Consider the following 18476-nt stretch of genomic DNA (forward strand, 5'->3'; position numbering starts at 1 on the left):
AAAGTAGGTCCCCCAAGAGGAGAAAGACACACAGTTCTGCAGTCTCTGGAATTCTTTTTGACCCCCCCCCCTTTTTTTAAAGAAAATATTAGTGTCACTTGCATACCACTGGCTGAAGGGGTTTTCATCCAAATGAGAAACTCTACCCCTTATCTCCAGAGGGACAGGTACCAGGTTCCCATAAGCAGTAACTCCCATGTCCTGCAACATGTGGTCTCTAACCCTGGTGTGAAGGATAAGCTGGCACAGAGCCCTGACCACTGGTGTCCAGCCTAGATGACGTCTCATGGTATGCAATTGTGTGTCAAAGCTTTCAGGTTAGGGGCACTGGTCTGGTGACTACAGCTTCTGTGAGAAGTCACATCCACCTCAAAAACCTCATGAATAGCTTTTTGGAAACAATGGAAGTTATTAAACTTTTTCATTCAAAACTTTCTTCCCTATGATGCAAACCAGTGCCAAAAATGTAGTCACTTCCTTTAAATACAGGACAGTTGTGTTATTCAGCTTGATGATGGCCTTGGATTCTTTGCGGTAAGCACTTCCACTTCTATCTTCCTTTAAGCCAAACATACAACACACATCAATTACAATATCAATCCCGTCACAGCAAAGTTCCTACGACTGCATATCCACAGGAGAACTGTTTGTTGCAATGTAGATTTTGCTGACAACATCAAAGAGAAAAGCTTTTTCAATACCTGAATTTGATATAAAGATATTTAATAGGTATTCCAAGGTCAGTAGCTGTGGGATAAGTTTCTGCAGCACCTTACTAAAGGCTGGAAATATTGAATGGTCATAAATACTAGTGAAATAAAAGCTAAGATGGAGTTTTTCTAGCCCAGCATCTGCAAGGTCATCATTGGGCCTTTGAGGAATGTCCCTGTGTTTACATTTTGTAATCATCAGACAGACCATCAACTTTGTGAATAAAAACCTCAAAATTCATGTCTAGGTTAACTTTGTAGGCTTTAGAAACAGTAAAGTTTTGTTAAAGCCTCCATGTTGTCATCCTGTGCATGAGTGACATATATCAATGTTCCTGTTCCCCTGAAGATCATCTCAAACCAAAGCTGGGTCCAAAAAGTCCATTTGCCCAGGAAAACCCCCTATTTGGAAATTCACAAAGGAGCTATTAGAAATGTCATCTTTGTAATTCTTGATGGTCCTTTCCAAAAAGAGGGTCTGGTTGGGTGACATTTTATGAAACACCACCTTCTGAAAACAGACGTGCCCGTTGCTCCGGAGGCCCATGAGCAGAATCCTTGACTTGGAGCTGTCAGCGCCCAACTCGGGCCACAACATCCGCCAGCCCCCGCCCCAAATCCGCCGCCAGAGGCAGCCAGGCGGCAGCCTCCCCTTCCTCCTGCTTCATGCCATAGTCAAGACCTTTGAGAAGGAATTTGCAGGGAGGTACTTGCCCGCGCGGCCCGTCTCCTCCGCCCAGTACTGCAGGGAGATGGTGCTGGAGCTGCAGCTGCCTGCTCCCTGACAGGCCAAGCCAGACCACTGCCTCCCCAGTCCGCTGCTGCCGGTAGGCAGATTTATTACCATCTGAGTCAATATAAATTTAGATGAAATCATACAGATATGTTGAGGGATAATTTTCTAAAATGTTATATTATTAATATAAACAGAAAAGTGCCATAAACTGCTTTGCTTGGATAGACTAACTTCTCCCCAGCAGACCACAGAGCTGGGGTGTAGACAAGTGAACCCTGCGTGTTCCCACCCTCCCTCTGCAGTTCCCCTGAGGCAGAGACCTCCTCTCTAGTCTCCCCTCTAGGGCCTGACCCAGGGCCTGACTCAGGGGCTCAACCAACACTCCCTGAAACACTACCCTTGGGAAGCGGCCTCTTGTGTCCTAGTCAAGACAGTGACTTCCTCTAGTAGGCACCCACAAATACTGAATCTTACGGAACTTTTGATTTGCTCTAAGAGCAGGACTGTGAAGGTGGCAAGTGGAAATGTTGGCTTCTTTGCTGACAAAACCATGGAGCTGGCAGCACTTGTGCTCTTTCACAGAAGGCCACCAGAGGACAGAGTATGGCTGCTTATGACAAACACTCAGTCCCGCCCACCCAGCCCAACACTCCCCACCGGCGCCCCATTCAAAAGTCGTTTTTCCCAAGATAGCCTTAATCGGACCATGTTTGAACTTGGAGGATTTCTTTAAGGTACATTGATTTGCTTTTCTTCTTTCATCTCACTTGGAAGCTAATAAAAGTCCACTACAAGTAACAAGTATAAGTTGTCATAAGTTGTCCCTGACATAAGTTGTCCCTGTGACACATGGATGGTAAAATTGTGTCCAGTTCTCAATCTGTATGTAGCCTCTGTCCATCCTCTCTCTCTCTATCCATCCATAAAACATCTATCTGTGTAACAGTCTAATGTACTAGAGGTGCTTTTCAATCATGTTACCACAGATTTGTGACATGAGTCTTTGTGTACTAAGTGTTCTGCTCAGAAGACAGTGGGAATGTCCCTGACGCCATGTGAAGGGGGGCAGTCTGTCTCAATGGGAGTCGTCCAAAGTGGAAGATCCGCTCAGTGTAGTCAAGGTCAAGCCCATACTGTCTCCTGTCTCCAGAGCATTGAGTCTGCCTTCCTGGGGGAACTTTGCTAAAATCCTTCATATTCTAAGAAACATCAGGGTGCAAATAATGAGGAATATTTACAGTAACTGTGGAGAGAGATAAAGTGATGGTTTTAATTACCTGCTACTATGACAACTGTTGGAGAAGACTCTTGAGAGTCCCTTGGACTGTAAGGAGATCCAACCGGTCCAGTCTAAAGGAGATCAGCCCTGGGATTTCTTTGGAAGGACTGATGCTAAAGCTGAAACTCTAGTACTTTGACCACCTCATGCGAGGAGTTGATTCATTCGAAAATATCCGATGCTGGGAAGGATTGGGGGCAGGAGGAGAAGGGGATGACAGAGGATGAGATGGCTGGATGGCATCACTGACTCAAACGACATGAGTCTGAGTGAACTCCGGGAGTTAGTGATGGATAGGGAGGCCTGGCGTGCTGCGGTTCATGGGGTCACAAAGAGTCGGACACGACTGAGTGACTGCACTGAACTGAACTGATGACAACAACAACCTTCACTGTATTCCATTACAAGCGCTACTCAGCCATGTGGGAGCAGAGTCTATACCTTGGTTTCGAGTGTATTACAGACTCTCAGCCCAAAGCATGAGCCAAACTGGACAAAGCATGAGCCAGTACTGCTGAACGAATACATTTGGGATCAGGACCTGACAGATTTGAGAATGTATTTGAAATTGGAACTCTTCTGGAGCCATCCTGACAGGAAGTAATCATAAATTGGCTGCTACCTCGCCTGCCAGGCCCTGGACATTGACAACCTTCCCATATCATCCCTCAGCCAGGACCCCCTGATCACAGGTATTCCCCACATGAAATCTCACTATCAGTTCTAACTTCTTGTGCTCACTTTAGCATCTTTGATTGTCTTACTGTGTGTTCACCACTCTAGGGATCCAGGGACACCTCTGATTCCCCTGGGGAACTAATAAGAGATGGCAAGAGTAAACGTCAACATTCTAGGAATCAGAGAACTAAAATGGACTGGAATGCGTGAATTTAACTCAGACGACCATTATGTGTACTACTGTGGGCAGGAATCCCTCAGAAGAAATGGAGTAGCCATCATGGCCTACAAAAGAGTCTGAAATGCAGTACTTGGATGCAATCTCTAAAACGACAGAACGATCTCTGTTTGTCTCCAAGGCAAACCATTCAATATCACCGTAATCCAAGTCTATGGCTCAACCAGTAATGCTGAAGAAGCTGAAGCTGAACGGTTCTATGAAGACCTACAAGACCTTGTAGAACTAACACCCGAAAAAGATGTCCTTTTCATTATAGGGGACTGGAATGCAAAAGTAGGAAGTCAAGAAACACCTGGAGTAAAAGGCAAATTTGGCCTTGGAATGTGGAATGAAGCAGGGCAAAGACTAATAGAGTTTTGCCAAAAAAATTCACTGGTCATAACAAACACCCTCTTCCAGCAACACAAGAGAAGACTCTACACATGGACATCACCAGATGGTCAACACCGAAATCAGATTGATTATATTCTTTGCCGCAAAGATGGAGAACCTCTGAACAGTCAGCAAAAACAAGACTGGGAGCTGACTGTGGCTCAGATCATGAACTCCTTATTGCCAAACTCAGACTTAAAGTGAAGAAAGTAAGGGAAACCGCTAGACCATTCAGGTATGACCTAAATAAAATCCCTTATGATTATACAGTGGAAGTGAGAAATAGATTTAAGGGCCTAGATCTGATAGAGTGCCTGATGAACTATGGAATGAGGTTCGTGACATTGTACAGGAGACAGGGATCAAGACCATCCCCATGGAAAAGAAATGCAAAAAACCAAAATGGCTGTCTGGGGAGGCCTTAATAATAGCTATGAGAAGAAGAGAAGTGAAAAGCAAAGGAGAAAAGGAAAGATATAAGCATCTGGATGCAGACTTCCAAAGAATAGCAAGAGGAGATAAGAAAGCCTTCTTCAGCGATCAATGCAAAGAAATAGAGGAAAAGAACAGAATGGGAAAGACTAGAGATCTCTTCAAGAAAATTAGAGATACCAAGGGAATATTTCATGCAAAGATGGGCTCGATAAAGGACAGAAATGGTCTGGACCTAACAGAAGCAGAAAATATTAAGAAGAGGTGGCAAGAATACACAGAAGAACTGTACAAAAAAGATCTTCACGACCCGGATAACCACGATGGTGTGATCACTCATCTAGAGCCAGACATCCTGGAATGTGAAGTCAAGTGGGCCTTAGAAAGCATCACTACGAACAAAGCTAGTGCAGCTGATGGAATTCCAGTGGAGCTATTTCAAATCCTGAAAGATGATGCTGTGAAAGTGCTGCACTCAATATGCCAGCAAATTTGGAAAACTCAGCAGTGGCCACAGGATTGGAAAAGGTCAGTTTTCATTCCAATTCCAAAGAAAGGCAATGTCAAAGAATGCTCAAACTACCACACAATTGCACTCATCTCACATGCTAGTAAAGTAATGCTCAAAATTCTCCAAGGCAGGCTTCAAAAATATGTGAACCGTGAACTTCCCTGATGTTCAAGCTGGTTTTAGAAAAGGCAGAGGAACCAGAAATCAAATTGCCAACATCATGGAAAAAGCAAGAGAGTTCCAGAAAAACATCTATTTCTGCTTTATTGACTATGCCCAAGCCTTTGACTGTGTGGATCACAATAAACTGTGGAAAATTCTGAAAGAGATGGGAATACCAGACCACCTGACCTGCCCCTTGGGAAACCTGTATGCAGGTCAGGAAGCAACAGTTAGAACTGGACATGGAACAACAGACTGGTCCCAAATAGAAAAAGCAGTGCATCAAGGCTGTATATTGTCACCCTGCTTATTTAACTTCTATGCAGAGTGCCTCATGAGAAACGCTGGACTGGAGGAAACACAAGCTGGAGTCAAGATTGCTGGGAGAAATATCAATAACCTCAGATATGCAGATGATACCACCCTTATGGCAGAAAGTAAAGAGGAACTAAAAAGCCTCTTGATGAAAGTGAGAGAGGAGAGTAAAAAAGTTGGCTTAACATTCAACATTCAGAAAACGAAGATCATGGCATCTGGTCCCATCACTTCATGGCAAATAGATAGAAACAGTGTCAGACTTTATTTTGGGGGGCTCCAAAATCACTACAGAGGATGACTGCAGCCATGAAATGAAAAGACGCTTACTCCATGGAAGGAAAGTTATGACCAACCTAGATAGACAGCATATTAAAAAGGAGACACATTACTTTGTTAACAAAGGTCTGCCTAGTCAAGGCTATGGTTTTTCCAGTAGTCATGTATGAATGTGACAGTTGGACTGTGATGAAAGCTGAGTGCCGAAGAATTGATACTTTTGAACTCTGGTGTTGGAGAAGACTCTTGAGAGTCCCTTGGACTGCAAGGAGATCCAACCAGTCCACCTTAAAGGAGATCAGTCCTTGATATTCATTGGAAGGACTGATGTTAAGCTGAAACTCCAATACTTCGGCCACCTGATGTGAAGAGCTGATTCATTGGAAAAGACCCTGATGCCTGAAAGATTGAGGACAGGAGGAGAAGGGGACGACAGAGGATGAGAGGGTTGGATGGCATCACCGACTCAATGGACATGAGTTTGGGTAAACTGGGAGTTGGTGATGGACAGGGAGGCCTGGCGTGCTGTGGTTCATCGGGTCGCAAAGACTCGTACACGACTGAGCAACTGAAATGAACTGAACTGATGGAGCTAAAGTTTAAGGATGAGACTTAATTGACAAGGCAAGAACTACACAGACAAGTAAAGCTCTACATGTCTTAACTTAATGGTGGTGTTTTCCTGGAGCAAGGAATGGTAAACCTGTGGTATAAAAGAGATTATGTTTTTTTCTTTGCAATGAGTGTGCTTGGTGAACGTTGGCTTTACTCTGATGATGCTGTAAAAGATCTGATACACTGAAAGAGGAACAGAAGTAAGTATATCATGTTATAATAGGGCACAGAGTGGTATGTTACATCTACAATCTGCTATTATCCACTTGTGTTAGAGTAACTTAAGAAAACCTGGTGTGAATATTGGCCTCTCAAAATTCTCATGCTTAGATGAAGTTCAAAAGATAGTGTTCTAATTTAACATAGGCCTTGCAGAAACATTGCTATGTTGTATTTCTTATTGCAAAAATGAGCTGCTTTTTAAGGAAAATCAAAAGGCTTATGGTCATATATCAAAATGCAAATTATTTTTCTTAAAAAAATCTTCTAAGATGACATAGGAAGTACACATCAAGCACTTCTGCTACATTCCAAAGTATTTTGTCCCAAGGAAAATAACTTGTGTGAGCTGAACTAGCCTCTCTTTCATGGAATACAATGTTTACTCCAAAAAAGGAATGACGCTGGAGGATCTACAAAACTTAGTGAAGCATTGTATTAGTTTTAAAAAATCTTATATTAGTATAAAAGACAGTCAATGTGCAAACTAAGCTTATGGATTTTAGTGTAATAGAATAGGAAATATTCAATAATATCATTTCAGGTCCACTTTGAAAATAACCTTTGAGAAACTTCCACTTTTGTGGTTTTAGTTTTGGATCAAAGATGAACTTAGATACTTATCTGAAAAGATATTTAAAATACTGTTACGTATGTGTGGGCTTTTTATTTTCATAGATTTCAACCAGAATAATGGATTTCACACAGAAGCAAACATAATCATCCAGTGATCTAATGAGACTTGCAAAAATATAAAAATGTAAAAAGCTGCACTGTTCCCACTGTAGTGTTTATTTGGGGAAATAGTTATATTCCATATTAACTGTGTGCGTTATTAATATTATTCTAAATAAATAAATAAGCAAATTCTAAGTCTAGTATTACTACTATAGAAAATATCGGTAGAAGTAACTATAAACAAAATTACCCTTGGGGTTCTCACTAATTTGTTGGATTGTATAAATATTCTGACCAAAAATGTTTTGAAATTCGCTGACTACAAGCCCCTGGGCCAGGACTCAGGGAGTGTGACAGAAAGCTCTAGGTGCAGGAGAGGAGGGATCAGGACAACGCCCCAGGTACCCCGGAGGGCAAGGGTCTTAGGGTCTCAGAGTCAAGGGCGGTGTCTGGGGTCGGGACGCTCCATCTTTGGGCGACATCTCCCCGACTTTCACTTTCTCTCTCACAACCTGTGTATGCCCCTCCTATTTAGATACTTGTGACGCGGCCCCAGGTCTCACTCCCATTGGGTGTCCGATTTCTAGCTGCCAGTATTCATCTTCGCTGTACCAGGTTACCAAGTGTTCATCCACCCGCTGGACTCGCTTCTCGCCAGACCCCGGAGATGGGGGTCATGGGGCCGAGAACCCTCCTCCTGCTGCTGCCGGGGGCGCTGGTCCTGACCGAGACCTGGGCGGGTGAGTGCGGGCTCGAGAGGGCAGGACAGGGCAGGACCCCCAGGGAAGGAGCGAGCCTGCCACCCTCGCCCAGACCTGCCCCCTCCGCCCGTCCCGTCCTGTCCCTCCCTTGCTTCCCGCCCCCTCTTCTCTGCCCCCCAAGTCCTGGTCCTCCTCCGACCTCCTCCGTCTCACGAGCCCCTCGCCCCTTCCTCCTCCCAGTTCCCTCACCTCAGACCCGGGACCAGCGCCGGGACGAGGTCGGGCCGGGTCTCACCCCTCCCCGCCCCCAGGCTCCCACTCCCTGAGGTATGTCTACACCGCCGTGTCCCGGCCCGGCCGCGGGGAGCCCCGCTTGATCATCGTCGGCTACGTGGACGACACGCAGTTCGTGCGGTTCGACAGCGACGCCCGGGATCCGAGGATGGAGCCGCGGGCGCGGTGGGTGGAGCAGGAGGGGCCGGAGTATTGGGATCAGGAGACGCAGGGAACTAAGGACACCGCACTGACTTTCCGAGCGAACCTGAACAACCTGCGCGGCTACTACAACCAGAGCGAGGCCGGTGAGCGATGCGAGCCCGGGTCCGGGTCACGGTCCCCATCCCCAGGGACCGGCGGGGTCGCCCGAGTCTGCGGGTCCGAGGCTCACCCCAGGACTGCGGGACCCGCCCGACCCCCGACCCGGGAGGAGCTCGCGGGGACTTGACCCGGTTTCATTTCAGTTTGGGTTTAATCCCTGCGGATGGTCTGGGCGGGTCAGGGTCTCACACCCTCCAGGAAATGTATGGCTGCGACGTGGGGCCTGACGGGCGTCTTCTCCGCGGGTATGATCAGTTCGCCTACGACGGCAGAGAGTACATCGCCCTGAACGAGGACCTGCGCTCCTGGACCGCGGCGGACACGGCCGCCCAGATCACCAAGCGCAAGATTGAGCAGCGCGGTGTGGCGGACGACTCTAGGAACTACCTGGAGGGCGAGTGCGTGGAGTGGCTCCGCAGATACCTAGAGACCGGGAAGGATACGCTGCTGCGCGCAGGTACGAGGGTCTCGGCGCCTCCCTGATCTCCCCTCAGGCTGGAGCTGGCTTCCCACGAGAAGAAGAAAGCGGGATTCCTGTGGGAACAGCGCCGCAGGTTCTTATCTGGAGAGGGAGGAATGCACCCAGGTTTTCATATTCTGTACAAGACGGTGACTCGCCAGTAGCTTCATTTCTCTGGACAATTAAGCAATCCAGTGCCTTTGGGGAAGAAGCAGGAAACCATCCCTGAAATAACTGGTCAGCGGTGCCCTTTGACCCTGCCGGCATCTTGTGACTCGTGGCTTTCTCAAGGCCTGTTCTCAGACCAAGAGCATCATAAGAGGCCAGACTCCAGCTTTTCTGAGTCATTCGGTTTCCAACAAAGTCAGGACCATTGCTTTGTATTCTCCCCCTTAAGATGAAGCATCCTACCTTGGCTCTCACCCTGACTCCAGAACTTTACAAGGACTAGGAGATTTTCCCAGACATCACAGCCCAGGCTGGTGTCTGGTGTTTGTGTTTTTTCTTTCCAAACTTCTCATCATTTCTTAGAATGGTCACATGATGCTTCCCCCATGGCCTATGGGAGTAAAGTAAAGTGTGAATTTTCTGATTCTTCTTCCTCAGACCCTCCGAAGGCACATGTGACCTGTCACCCAATCTCTGACCGTGAGGTCACCCTGAGATGCTGGGCCTTGGGCTTCTACCCTGAGGAGATCTCACTGACCTGGCAGCGTGATGAGGAGGACCAGACCCAGGACATGGAGCTTGTGAAGACCAGGCCTTCAGGGGATGGAACCTTCCAGAAGTGGGCAGCCCTGGTGGTGCCTTCTGAAGAGGAGCAGAGATACACGTGCCGTGTGCAGCACCAGGGGCTTCAGGAGCCCCTCACCCTGAGATGGGGTAAGGAGGGGGATGGGATGGAGCTTTTCTCAGATAAAGCAGGAGCCCTTCAGGACTCAAAGGTCTGGACTCAAGCCTGAGGTCAGGGCCTCTTCCTTTTCCTCCACAGAACCTCCTCAGACCTCCTTCCTCACCATGGGCATCATTGTTGGCCTGGTTCTCCTCATGGTGCCTGTGGTGGCTGGAGCTGTGATCTGGAGGAAGAAGCACTCAGGTAGGGAAGGGAGGGAGGGATCTGAGTTTTCTTGTCTCACTGAGGGGTTTCAAGTCCACATAGAAGTTTGCCTGCCTTGTTCCTGGGAAATACCATCCACACATATGGGCTTGCTGGTCTGGAGCTGATGCTAACATTGACCCTTTTGTAAAGTACATGTGAAAATGAAAGATAGATTTTTCACCTTCATAATTCCAGTTGGGGCCTGTTTCTCAGCACTTGAAGGTCAGAGGGAAAGGTCCCACTGAGTTCAGACCTCTAGAAGGGTTGGAGATGGTCCAGTCCCCCCACATCTCCTTTCTTTATATTGCTGATTCTGTCCTGGATTTTTGGTTACAGTTCCAGAAGGTTTTCTGGGGTCCAGAACTAGGGGGTTTCTCTAGGATATCATGATTCAGTCTTCTCCATGGATTCTCACGTGCTGTTTTCTTCTTGCAGGTGAAAACAGAGGGATCTACACTCAGGCTGCAAGTAAGTACAGAGTGGGTGTGATTCCTGAGACCCTTCTGAGGGTGCAGACAAGAGGCCATGGGGGTCTCACCTTCCTCAAAGTTCCTTCTCTAGTTTCTTTCCTGTGGATTCTGACCACATCCTGGTCTTGTTCTCCCCTAGGCAGTGAACTTTCATCAGAGCAGAGCTCTGATGTGTGACCAGAGGTCTCATGGATCCTAAAGGTGAGACCCTGGAGGGGCTTGACTGGGAGAGGAGTTGGTGCAGGGGGGACACACTGGGTGGTGGGGGTCTTTGAGTGGAACATGTGAGCACGAGGGGGGCTGTGGAGAATGTGAGCCCTTACATGACTGACCTACACTGGTTCATGATTCTTTTCTTTCACAGTGTGAAACAGCTACCTTGTGGGGACTGAGGGGTGCAAGATTCCATATCCTACCAACGTTATGACTTGAAGATCTGACTTCTCTTTCTGCAGGAGTCATCTGAATGTGTCTGTGCTGCTACTAGCATAATGTAAAGAAGTTGTGAGCCTGGCCTGATTCTGTCCACCATGACCCCTCCTCACCCTAGACTGTTTTAATACCATGTTTTATTGCCACCTGGTATGCCATCACTTCATGGGAAATAGATGGGGAAACAGTGGAAACAGTGTCAGACTTTATTTTCGGGGGCTCCAAAATCACTGCAGATGGTGATTGCAGCCTTGAAAATAAAAGACGCTTACTCCTTGGAAGGAAGGTTATAGCATATAGCAACCTAGATAGTATATTGAAAAGCAGAGACGTTACTTTGCCAACAAAGGTCCGTCTAGTCAAGGCTTTGGTTTTTCCAGTGGTCATGTATGGATGTGAGAGTTGGACTGTAAAGAAAGCTGAGTGCCGAAGAATTGATGGTGAATTTTTGAACTGTGGGGTTGGAGAACACTCTTGAGAGTCCCTTGGACTGCAGGGAGTTCCAACCAGTCCATCCTAAAGGAGATCAGTCCTGGGTGTTCATTGGAAGGACTGATGTTGAGGCTGAAATTCCAATACTTTGGCCACCTGATGGGAAGAGCTGACTCATTGGAAAAGACCCTGATGCTGGGAGGGATTGGGGGCAGGAGGAGAAGGAGAGGACAGAGGATGAGAGGGTTGGATGGCATCACTGACTCAATGGACATGAGTTTGGGTAAACTCCGGAAGTTGGTGATGGACAGGGAGGATTGGCGTGCTGTGGTTCATGGGGTCACAAAGAGTTGGACACGACTGAGCGACTGAAATGAACTGAACTGATGGAGCTAAAGTTTAAGGATGAGACTTAATTGACAAGTCAAGAATTACATGGACAAGTAAAGCTCTACATGACTTGATGGTGTTGTTTTCTTGGACCAATGAATGGTAAACTTGTGGCATTAAAGAGATTATATTTTTTTCTTTGAAATGAGTGTGCTTGGTGAATATAGGCTTTACTCTGATGATGCTGTAAAAGATCTGATACACTGAAAGAGGAACAGAAGTATATCATGTTATAACAGGGCACAGAGTGGTATGTTACTTCTACAATCTGCTATTATCCACTTGTGTTAGAGTAACATAAGAAAACCTGGTGTGATAATCGGCCTCTCAAAATTCTCATGCTTAGATGAAATTCAAAAGATGGTGTTCTAATCTTAATATTGGCCTTGCACAGATATTGCTATGTTGTATTTCTTATTGCAAAAATGAGCTGCTTTTTTTAGGAAAATCAAAAGGCTTATGGTCATATTTCAAAATGCAAATTTTTTTCCTAAAAAAAAAATCTTCTAAGATGACATAGGAAGTACATATCAAGCACTTCTGCTACATTCCAAAGTATTATGTCCCAAGGAAAATAATTTGTGTGAGCTGAACTAGCCTCTCTTTCACGGAATACAATGTTTACTTCAAAAAATGAATGACGCTGGAGGATCTACAAAACTTAGTGAAGCATTGTATTAGTTTTAAAAAATCTTATATTAGTATAAAAGACAGTCAATGTGCAAACTAAGCTTATGGATTTTAGTGTAATAGAATAGGAAATATTCAATAATATCATTTCAGGTCCACTTTGAAAATAACCTTGTGGAACTACCACTTTTGTAGTTTTAGTTTTGGATCAAAGATGAACTTAGATAATTATCTGAAAAGTTATTCAAAATACTGTTACGTATGTGTGGGCTTTTTATTTTGATAGATTTCAACCAGAATAATGGATTTAACATAGAAGCAAACATAATCATTCAGTGATCTTCTAATGAGAGTATCAAGAAGAGACTTGCAAAAATATAAAAATGTAAAAAGCTGCACTGTTCCCACTGTAGTGTTTATTTGGGGAAATAGTTATATTCCATATTAACTGTGTGCGTTATTAATATTATTCTAAATAAATAAATAAGCAAATTCTAAGTCTAGTATTTCTACTATGGAAAATATCGGTAGGAGTAACTATACACAAAATTACCCTTGGGGTTCTCACTAATTTGTTGGATTGTATAAATATTCTGACCAAAAATGTTTTGAAATTCGCTGACTACAAGCCCCTGGGCCAGGACTCAGGGAGTGTGACAGAAAGCTCTAGGTGCAGGAGAGGAGGGATCAGGACAACGCCCCAGGTACCCCGGAGGGCAAGGGTCTCAGGGTCCCAGAGTCAAGGGTGGTGTCTGGGGTCGGGACGCTCCATCTTTGGGCTTTCCGGTCTCCCCGACTTTCACTTTCTCTCTCACAACTTCCTATCTGATACTTGTGGCGCGGCCCCAGGTCTCACTCCCATTGGGTGTCCGATTTCTAGCTGCCAGTATTCATCTTCGCTGTACCAGGTTACCAAGTGTTCATCCACCCGCTGGACTCGCTTCTCGCCAGACCCCGGAGATGGGGGTCATGGGGCCGAGAACCCTCCTCCTGCTGCTGCCGGGGGCGCTGGTCCTGACCGAGACCTGGGCGGGTGAGTGCGGGGTCGGGAGGGAACGGCCTCTGCCGGGAGGTGGGCAGGACAGGGCAGGACCCCCAGGGAAGGAGCGAGCCTGCCACCCTCGCCCAGACCTGCCCCCTCCGCCCGTCCCGTCCTGTCCCTCCCTTGCTTCCCGCCCCCTCTTCTCTGCCCCCCAAGTCCTGGTCCTCCTCCGACCTCCTCCGTCTCACGAGCCCCTCGCCCCTTCCTCCTCCCAGTTCCCTCACCTCAGACCCGGGACCAGCGCCGGGACGAGGTCGGGCCGGGTCTCACCCCTCCCCGCCCCCAGGCTCCCACTCCCTGAGGTATTTCCTCACCGCCGTGTCCCGGCCCGGCCTCGGGGAGCCCCGCTTCATCGCCGTCGGCCACGTGGACGACACGCAGTTCGTGCGGTTCGACAGCGACGCCCCGGATCCGAGGATGGAGCCGCGGGCGCGGTGGGCGGAGCAGGAGGGGCCGGAGTATTGGGATCAGGAGACGCAGGGAACTAAGGACACCGCACTGACTTTCCGAGCGAACCTGAACAACCTGCGCGGCTACTACAACCAGAGCGAGGCCGGTGAGCGATGCGAGCCCGGGTCCGGGTCACGGTCCCCATCCCCAGGGACCGGCGGGGTCGCCCGAGTCTGCGGGTCCGAGGCTCACCCCAACACTGCGGGACCCGCCCGACCCCCGACCCGGGAGGAGCTCGCGGGGACTTGACCCGGTTTCATTTCAGTTTGGGTTTAATCCCTGCGGATGGTCTGGGCGGGTCAGGGTCTCACACCCTCCAGGTAATATATGGCTGCGACGTGGGGCCTGACGGGCGTCTTCTCCACGGGTATGATCAGTTCGCCTACGACGGCAGAGAGTACATCGCCCTGAACGAGGACCTGCGCTCCTGGACCGCGGCGGACACGGCGGCTCAGGTCACCCAGCGCAAGACTGAGCAGCGCGGTGTGGCGGACGACTCTAGGAACTACCTGGAGGGCGAGTGCGTGGAGTGGCTCCGCAGATACCTAGAGACCGGGAAGGATACGCTGCAGCGCGCAGGTACGAGGGGCGCGGGGCCGCCCTGATCTCCCCTCAGGCTGGAGCTGGCTTCCCACGAGGAGAAGAAAGTGATGTCCCTGTGGGAACAGCGCCGCAGGTTCTTATCTGGAGAAGGAGGAATGCGCCCAGGTTTTCACATTCTGTACAAGACGGTGACTCGCCAGTAGCTTCATTTCTCTGGACAATTAAGCAATCCAGTGCCTCTGGGGAAGAAGCAGGAAACCATCCCTGAAATAACTGGCCAGACGTGCCCGTTCACCGTGCCCGCCATCTTGTGACTCGTGACTTTCTCAAGGCCTGTTCTCAGACCAAGAGCATCATAAGAGGCCAGACTCCAGCTTTTCTGAGTCATTCAGTTTCTAACAAAGTCAGGACCATTGCTTTGTATTCTCCCCCTTAAGATGAAGCATCCTACCTTGGCTCTCACCCTGACTCCAGTCCTTTACAAGGACTAGGAGATTTTCCCAGACATCACAGCCCAGGCTGGTGTCTGGTGTTTGTGTTTTTTCTTTCCAAACTTCTCATCATTTCTTAGAATGGTCACATGATGCTTCCTCCATGGCCTATGGGAGTAAAGTAAAGTGTGAATTTTCTGATCCTTCTTCCTCAGACCCTCCGAAGGCACATGTGACCTGTCACCCGATCTCTGACCGTGAGGTCACCCTGAGATGCTGGGCCTTGGGCTTCTACCCTGAGGAGATCTCACTGACCTGGCAGCGTGATGAGGAGGACCAGACCCAGGACATGGAGCTTGTGAAGACCAGGCCTTCAGGGGATGGAACCTTCCAGAAGTGGGCAGCCCTGGTGGTGCCTTCTGAAGAGGAGCAGAGATACACGTGCCGTGTGCAGCACCAGGGGCTTCAGGAGCCCCTCACCCTGAGATGGGGTAAGGAGGGGGATGGGATGGAGCTTTTCTCAGATAAAGCAGGAGCCCTTCAGGACTCAAAGGTCTGGACTCAAGCCTGAGGTCAGGGCCTCTTCCTTTTCCTCCACAGAACCTCCTCAGACCTCCTTCCTCACCATGGGCATCATTGTTGGCCTGGTTCTCCTCATGGTGCCTGTGGTGGCTGGAGCTGTGATCTGGAGGAAGAAGCACTCAGGTAGGGAAGGGAGGGAGGGATCTGAGTTTTCTTGTCTCACTGAGGGGTTTCAAGTCCACGTAGAAGTTTGCCTGCCTTGTTCCTGGGAAATACCATCCACACATATGGGCTTGCTGGTCTGGAGCTGATGCTAACATTGACCCTTTTGTAAAGTACATGTGGAAATGAAAGATAGATTTTTCACCTTCATAATTCCAGTTGGGGCCTGTTTCTCAGCACTTGAAGGTCAGAGGGAAAGGTCCCACTGAGTTCAGACCTCTAGAAGGGTTGGAGATGGTCCAGTCCCCCCACATCTCCTTTCTTTATATTGCTGATTCTGTCCTGGATTTTTGGTTACAGTTCCAGAAAGTTTTCTGGGGTCCAGAACTAGGGGGTTTCTCTAGGATATCATGATTCAGTCTTCTCCATGGATTCTCATGTGCTGTTTTCTTCTTGCAGGTGACAAAGGAGAGAGCTACATTCAAGCTTCGAGTAAGTACAGAGCAGGTGCAATTCCTGAGACCCTTCTGAGGGTGCAGACAAGAGGCCATGGGGGGCTCACCTTCCTCAAAGTTCCTTCTCTAGTTTCTTTCCTGTGGGTTCTGACCACATCCTGGTCTTGTTCTCCCCCAGGCTGTGATAGTGCCCAGGGATCTGATGTGTGACCAGAGGTCTCATGGATCCTAAAGGTGAGACCCTGGAGGGGCTTGACTGGGAGAGGAGTTGGTGCAGGGGGGACACACTGGGTGGTGGGGGTCTTTGAGTGGGACATGTGAGCACGAGGGGGGCTGTGGAGAATGTGAGCCCTTACATGACTGACCTACACTGGTTCATGATTCTTTTCTTTCACAGTATGAAACAGCTCCCTTGTGTGGACTGAGGGGTACAAGATTCCATATCCCACCATTGCATTATGACTTGAAGATCTGACTTCTCTTTCTGCAGAAGTCATCTGAATGTGTCTGTGCTGCTATTAGCATAATGTAAAGAAGTTGTGAGCTTGGCCTGATTCTGTCCACCACGACCCCTCCTCACCCTAGACTGTTTTAATACCATGTTTTATTGCCATCTCGTAAGCCCTTAAAACAGAGTCTAATTTAGGTTTACATTTGGTTGGAGAATAGGACCCATAAGTCAACAATAATTGTTTTCTAAAAAGAAAAGTATCCTGTGATGTAGTGTTGAAGGAAGTTTGGTTGCCAAGAAGGGAAGAACAGCACCTGTGAGAAACACAAGTGGCACTGATGTCAATGTGAGTAAATGTTATGCTGTAGCTACCGCAATACAACATTTGGCCTGAGGTCACATTAATAAAGATATAGGGAGGTGCTTAACACTGATCCTGCTTTCCAGGTGGCTCTGTGATAAACAATCCATTTGCTGCCAGGAGCCAGCGTGAGGAATCCCGCCCGTGCCAATGGTCATGAGGAAGGAGGCTCGGCATACACAAAGGCGGGGTCGAGCCTCAGGGGTCCCCCTGGAAATTCTCGAGCATCTAACCCCAAAACCAGAGTCTGCCTGCTTTATTGTGCTATGCTTTCCACGTACTCTTCTGACATAACAGGGGGCTATTCCTGACCACCTTTCTCTGGAAAGATTTAACTTAGAGCTCCAGTTAACAGTCTCCTGCATATAAAAAGGAGTGTCTCAGCTCAAACCCCTCTGATGGCTCTCTAACTTGCCTGACAATTAGAGACTCTTACGACTTGTGATTGTTTATGGCCTCCCAACCGTGAGAGGCACGAAGCTTAAAGCATCTTAAAGATATAGAGCCTTTTCTAAAAAGCTAAAAATTATATTGGTGATGGGTTTCACTGTTGAGTCAATGACTGCTGCCAGGCCTCCATATTCTGTGGAGGAATTGGAAGGCTTTAAGCAAATACTGAAAATGTATTTGCTCCACTCATGAGGAAGGTTGGAAGCTGGAAGGAACATAACAAAGGGTTATGAGCGTTCACAGAGTGCCTGGGGCTGGGAATGATAATGAAGGGTTATACACCCGGCCTTGAGGCGTTTGAAGGCTTCCTTCTGACCACCTGTTTCTGAGAGCAAGGACTTGTTTCATGGTAAGACTCCCTTTAGAGTTTCGCCAAAGCTATGTTATAGCTTGGGTGGTAGGAACTGTATTTTATGCTTGAATGCTTTGATGTTGTATTGAGAAAGGCTACGTGCAAGTCTGCTTTATGCTCTGCTCCCTGAGACTATATATCTGCAAAAAGCTGGATAATAAAATTTGTCAGTCCACTAGAGGCTGTCCCTAAGTGTCCTTTTCAGAGTGAGGCCCTCCGTGCCTTACAACTGGCGCCCAACGTGGGGCTCGAAGCAGCAGACGAATTTTGAACAAGGACCTTGCAGAAGCAAGGTAAGCATGATGGGACATCAGACAAGTAAAATTCTTTTGTTCATCTCATGCATCATTTCTTGAAACAATACGGGGTTAATCTGCCTGAAGAGCAGTTAACTAGCTGTTACCAGACAGTGGTTGAATATAATCCATGGTCCCCGAGAAAGGAACTTTAGATTTACAAAATTAGACCAAAAATTCCCCCACAATGGTGGGTAACTTGGTCTCTTTTACGGGCCGTTATGGAACAATTAGATGGCTCGGGAGGAGATTTAGAGGTTGAAACTGTTCGATCCCTGCATGAATGTGAATTAGAAGAGAAAGATCTATCAGAGGTTTTAAATCAGAAAAATGCCATGCTAGAGCAGATCACGGGCAAACAAGAGTCACAGGTGCTGAAAGCAGTTAAACAATCAACTTTGCCAGAGGCCCCTTGATCCACCTTTACGTTGCTTTTCTCGAGCTCATATTAACAAGCCTCTGACACTGGCATTCCACCCACTGCAACGCTGTCCGCTGCTGCTACTGCTCCCCTATTTCCTAG

At 47.8% G+C, this 18476-nt stretch overlaps 2 protein-coding genes and 1 pseudogene across 4 annotated transcripts; 2 read left to right on the forward strand and 1 right to left on the reverse strand.

The window, feature by feature from the left end:
• Positions 1-284: 284 nt before the first annotated feature.
• LOC138425152 (ras-related GTP-binding protein C pseudogene) lies at positions 285-1557 on the reverse strand (annotated as a pseudogene).
• Positions 1558-7791: 6234 nt separating this feature from the next.
• LOC138425544 (BOLA class I histocompatibility antigen, alpha chain BL3-7-like) lies at positions 7792-11953 on the forward strand. 2 transcript variants are annotated; one of them, XM_069563541.1, is made up of 8 exons: positions 7792-7967; positions 8240-8509; positions 8707-8982; positions 9592-9867; positions 9977-10081; positions 10520-10552; positions 10694-10755; positions 10919-11953. In XM_069563541.1, the coding sequence occupies exons 1-7, from the start codon at positions 7895-7897 to the stop codon at positions 10729-10731; spliced, it is 1071 nt and encodes a 356-aa protein (XP_069419642.1). In that variant the 5' UTR covers positions 7792-7894; the 3' UTR covers positions 10732-10755; positions 10919-11953. The 2 variants fall into 2 exon arrangements, with proteins under 2 accessions (XP_069419642.1, XP_069419643.1); XM_069563542.1 differs by having other exon boundaries at positions 7794-7967; positions 11010-11953.
• A 1285-nt stretch (positions 11954-13238) lies between these two features.
• On the forward strand, positions 13239-17835 carry LOC138425545 (BOLA class I histocompatibility antigen, alpha chain BL3-7-like). 2 transcript variants are annotated; one of them, XR_011251269.1, is made up of 9 exons: positions 13239-13471; positions 13767-14036; positions 14234-14509; positions 15120-15395; positions 15505-15609; positions 16048-16080; positions 16222-16277; positions 16441-16840; positions 16942-17835. XR_011251269.1 is itself a non-coding variant. In XM_069563543.1 (8 exons), exons 1-7 carry the CDS (start codon positions 13399-13401, stop codon positions 16251-16253), a joined length of 1065 nt encoding a protein of 354 aa, XP_069419644.1. In that variant the 5' UTR covers positions 13239-13398; the 3' UTR covers positions 16254-16277; positions 16441-17835. The 2 variants fall into 2 exon arrangements, 1 of the variants encoding a protein (XP_069419644.1); XM_069563543.1 differs by having other exon boundaries at positions 16441-17835.
• The last annotated feature ends 641 nt before the right edge of the window (positions 17836-18476 follow it).

The sequence above is a fragment of the Ovis canadensis genome, chromosome 20, assembly GCF_042477335.2.
Source record: "Ovis canadensis isolate MfBH-ARS-UI-01 breed Bighorn chromosome 20, ARS-UI_OviCan_v2, whole genome shotgun sequence".
Classification (NCBI taxonomy): Eukaryota; Metazoa; Chordata; class Mammalia; order Artiodactyla; family Bovidae; genus Ovis; species Ovis canadensis.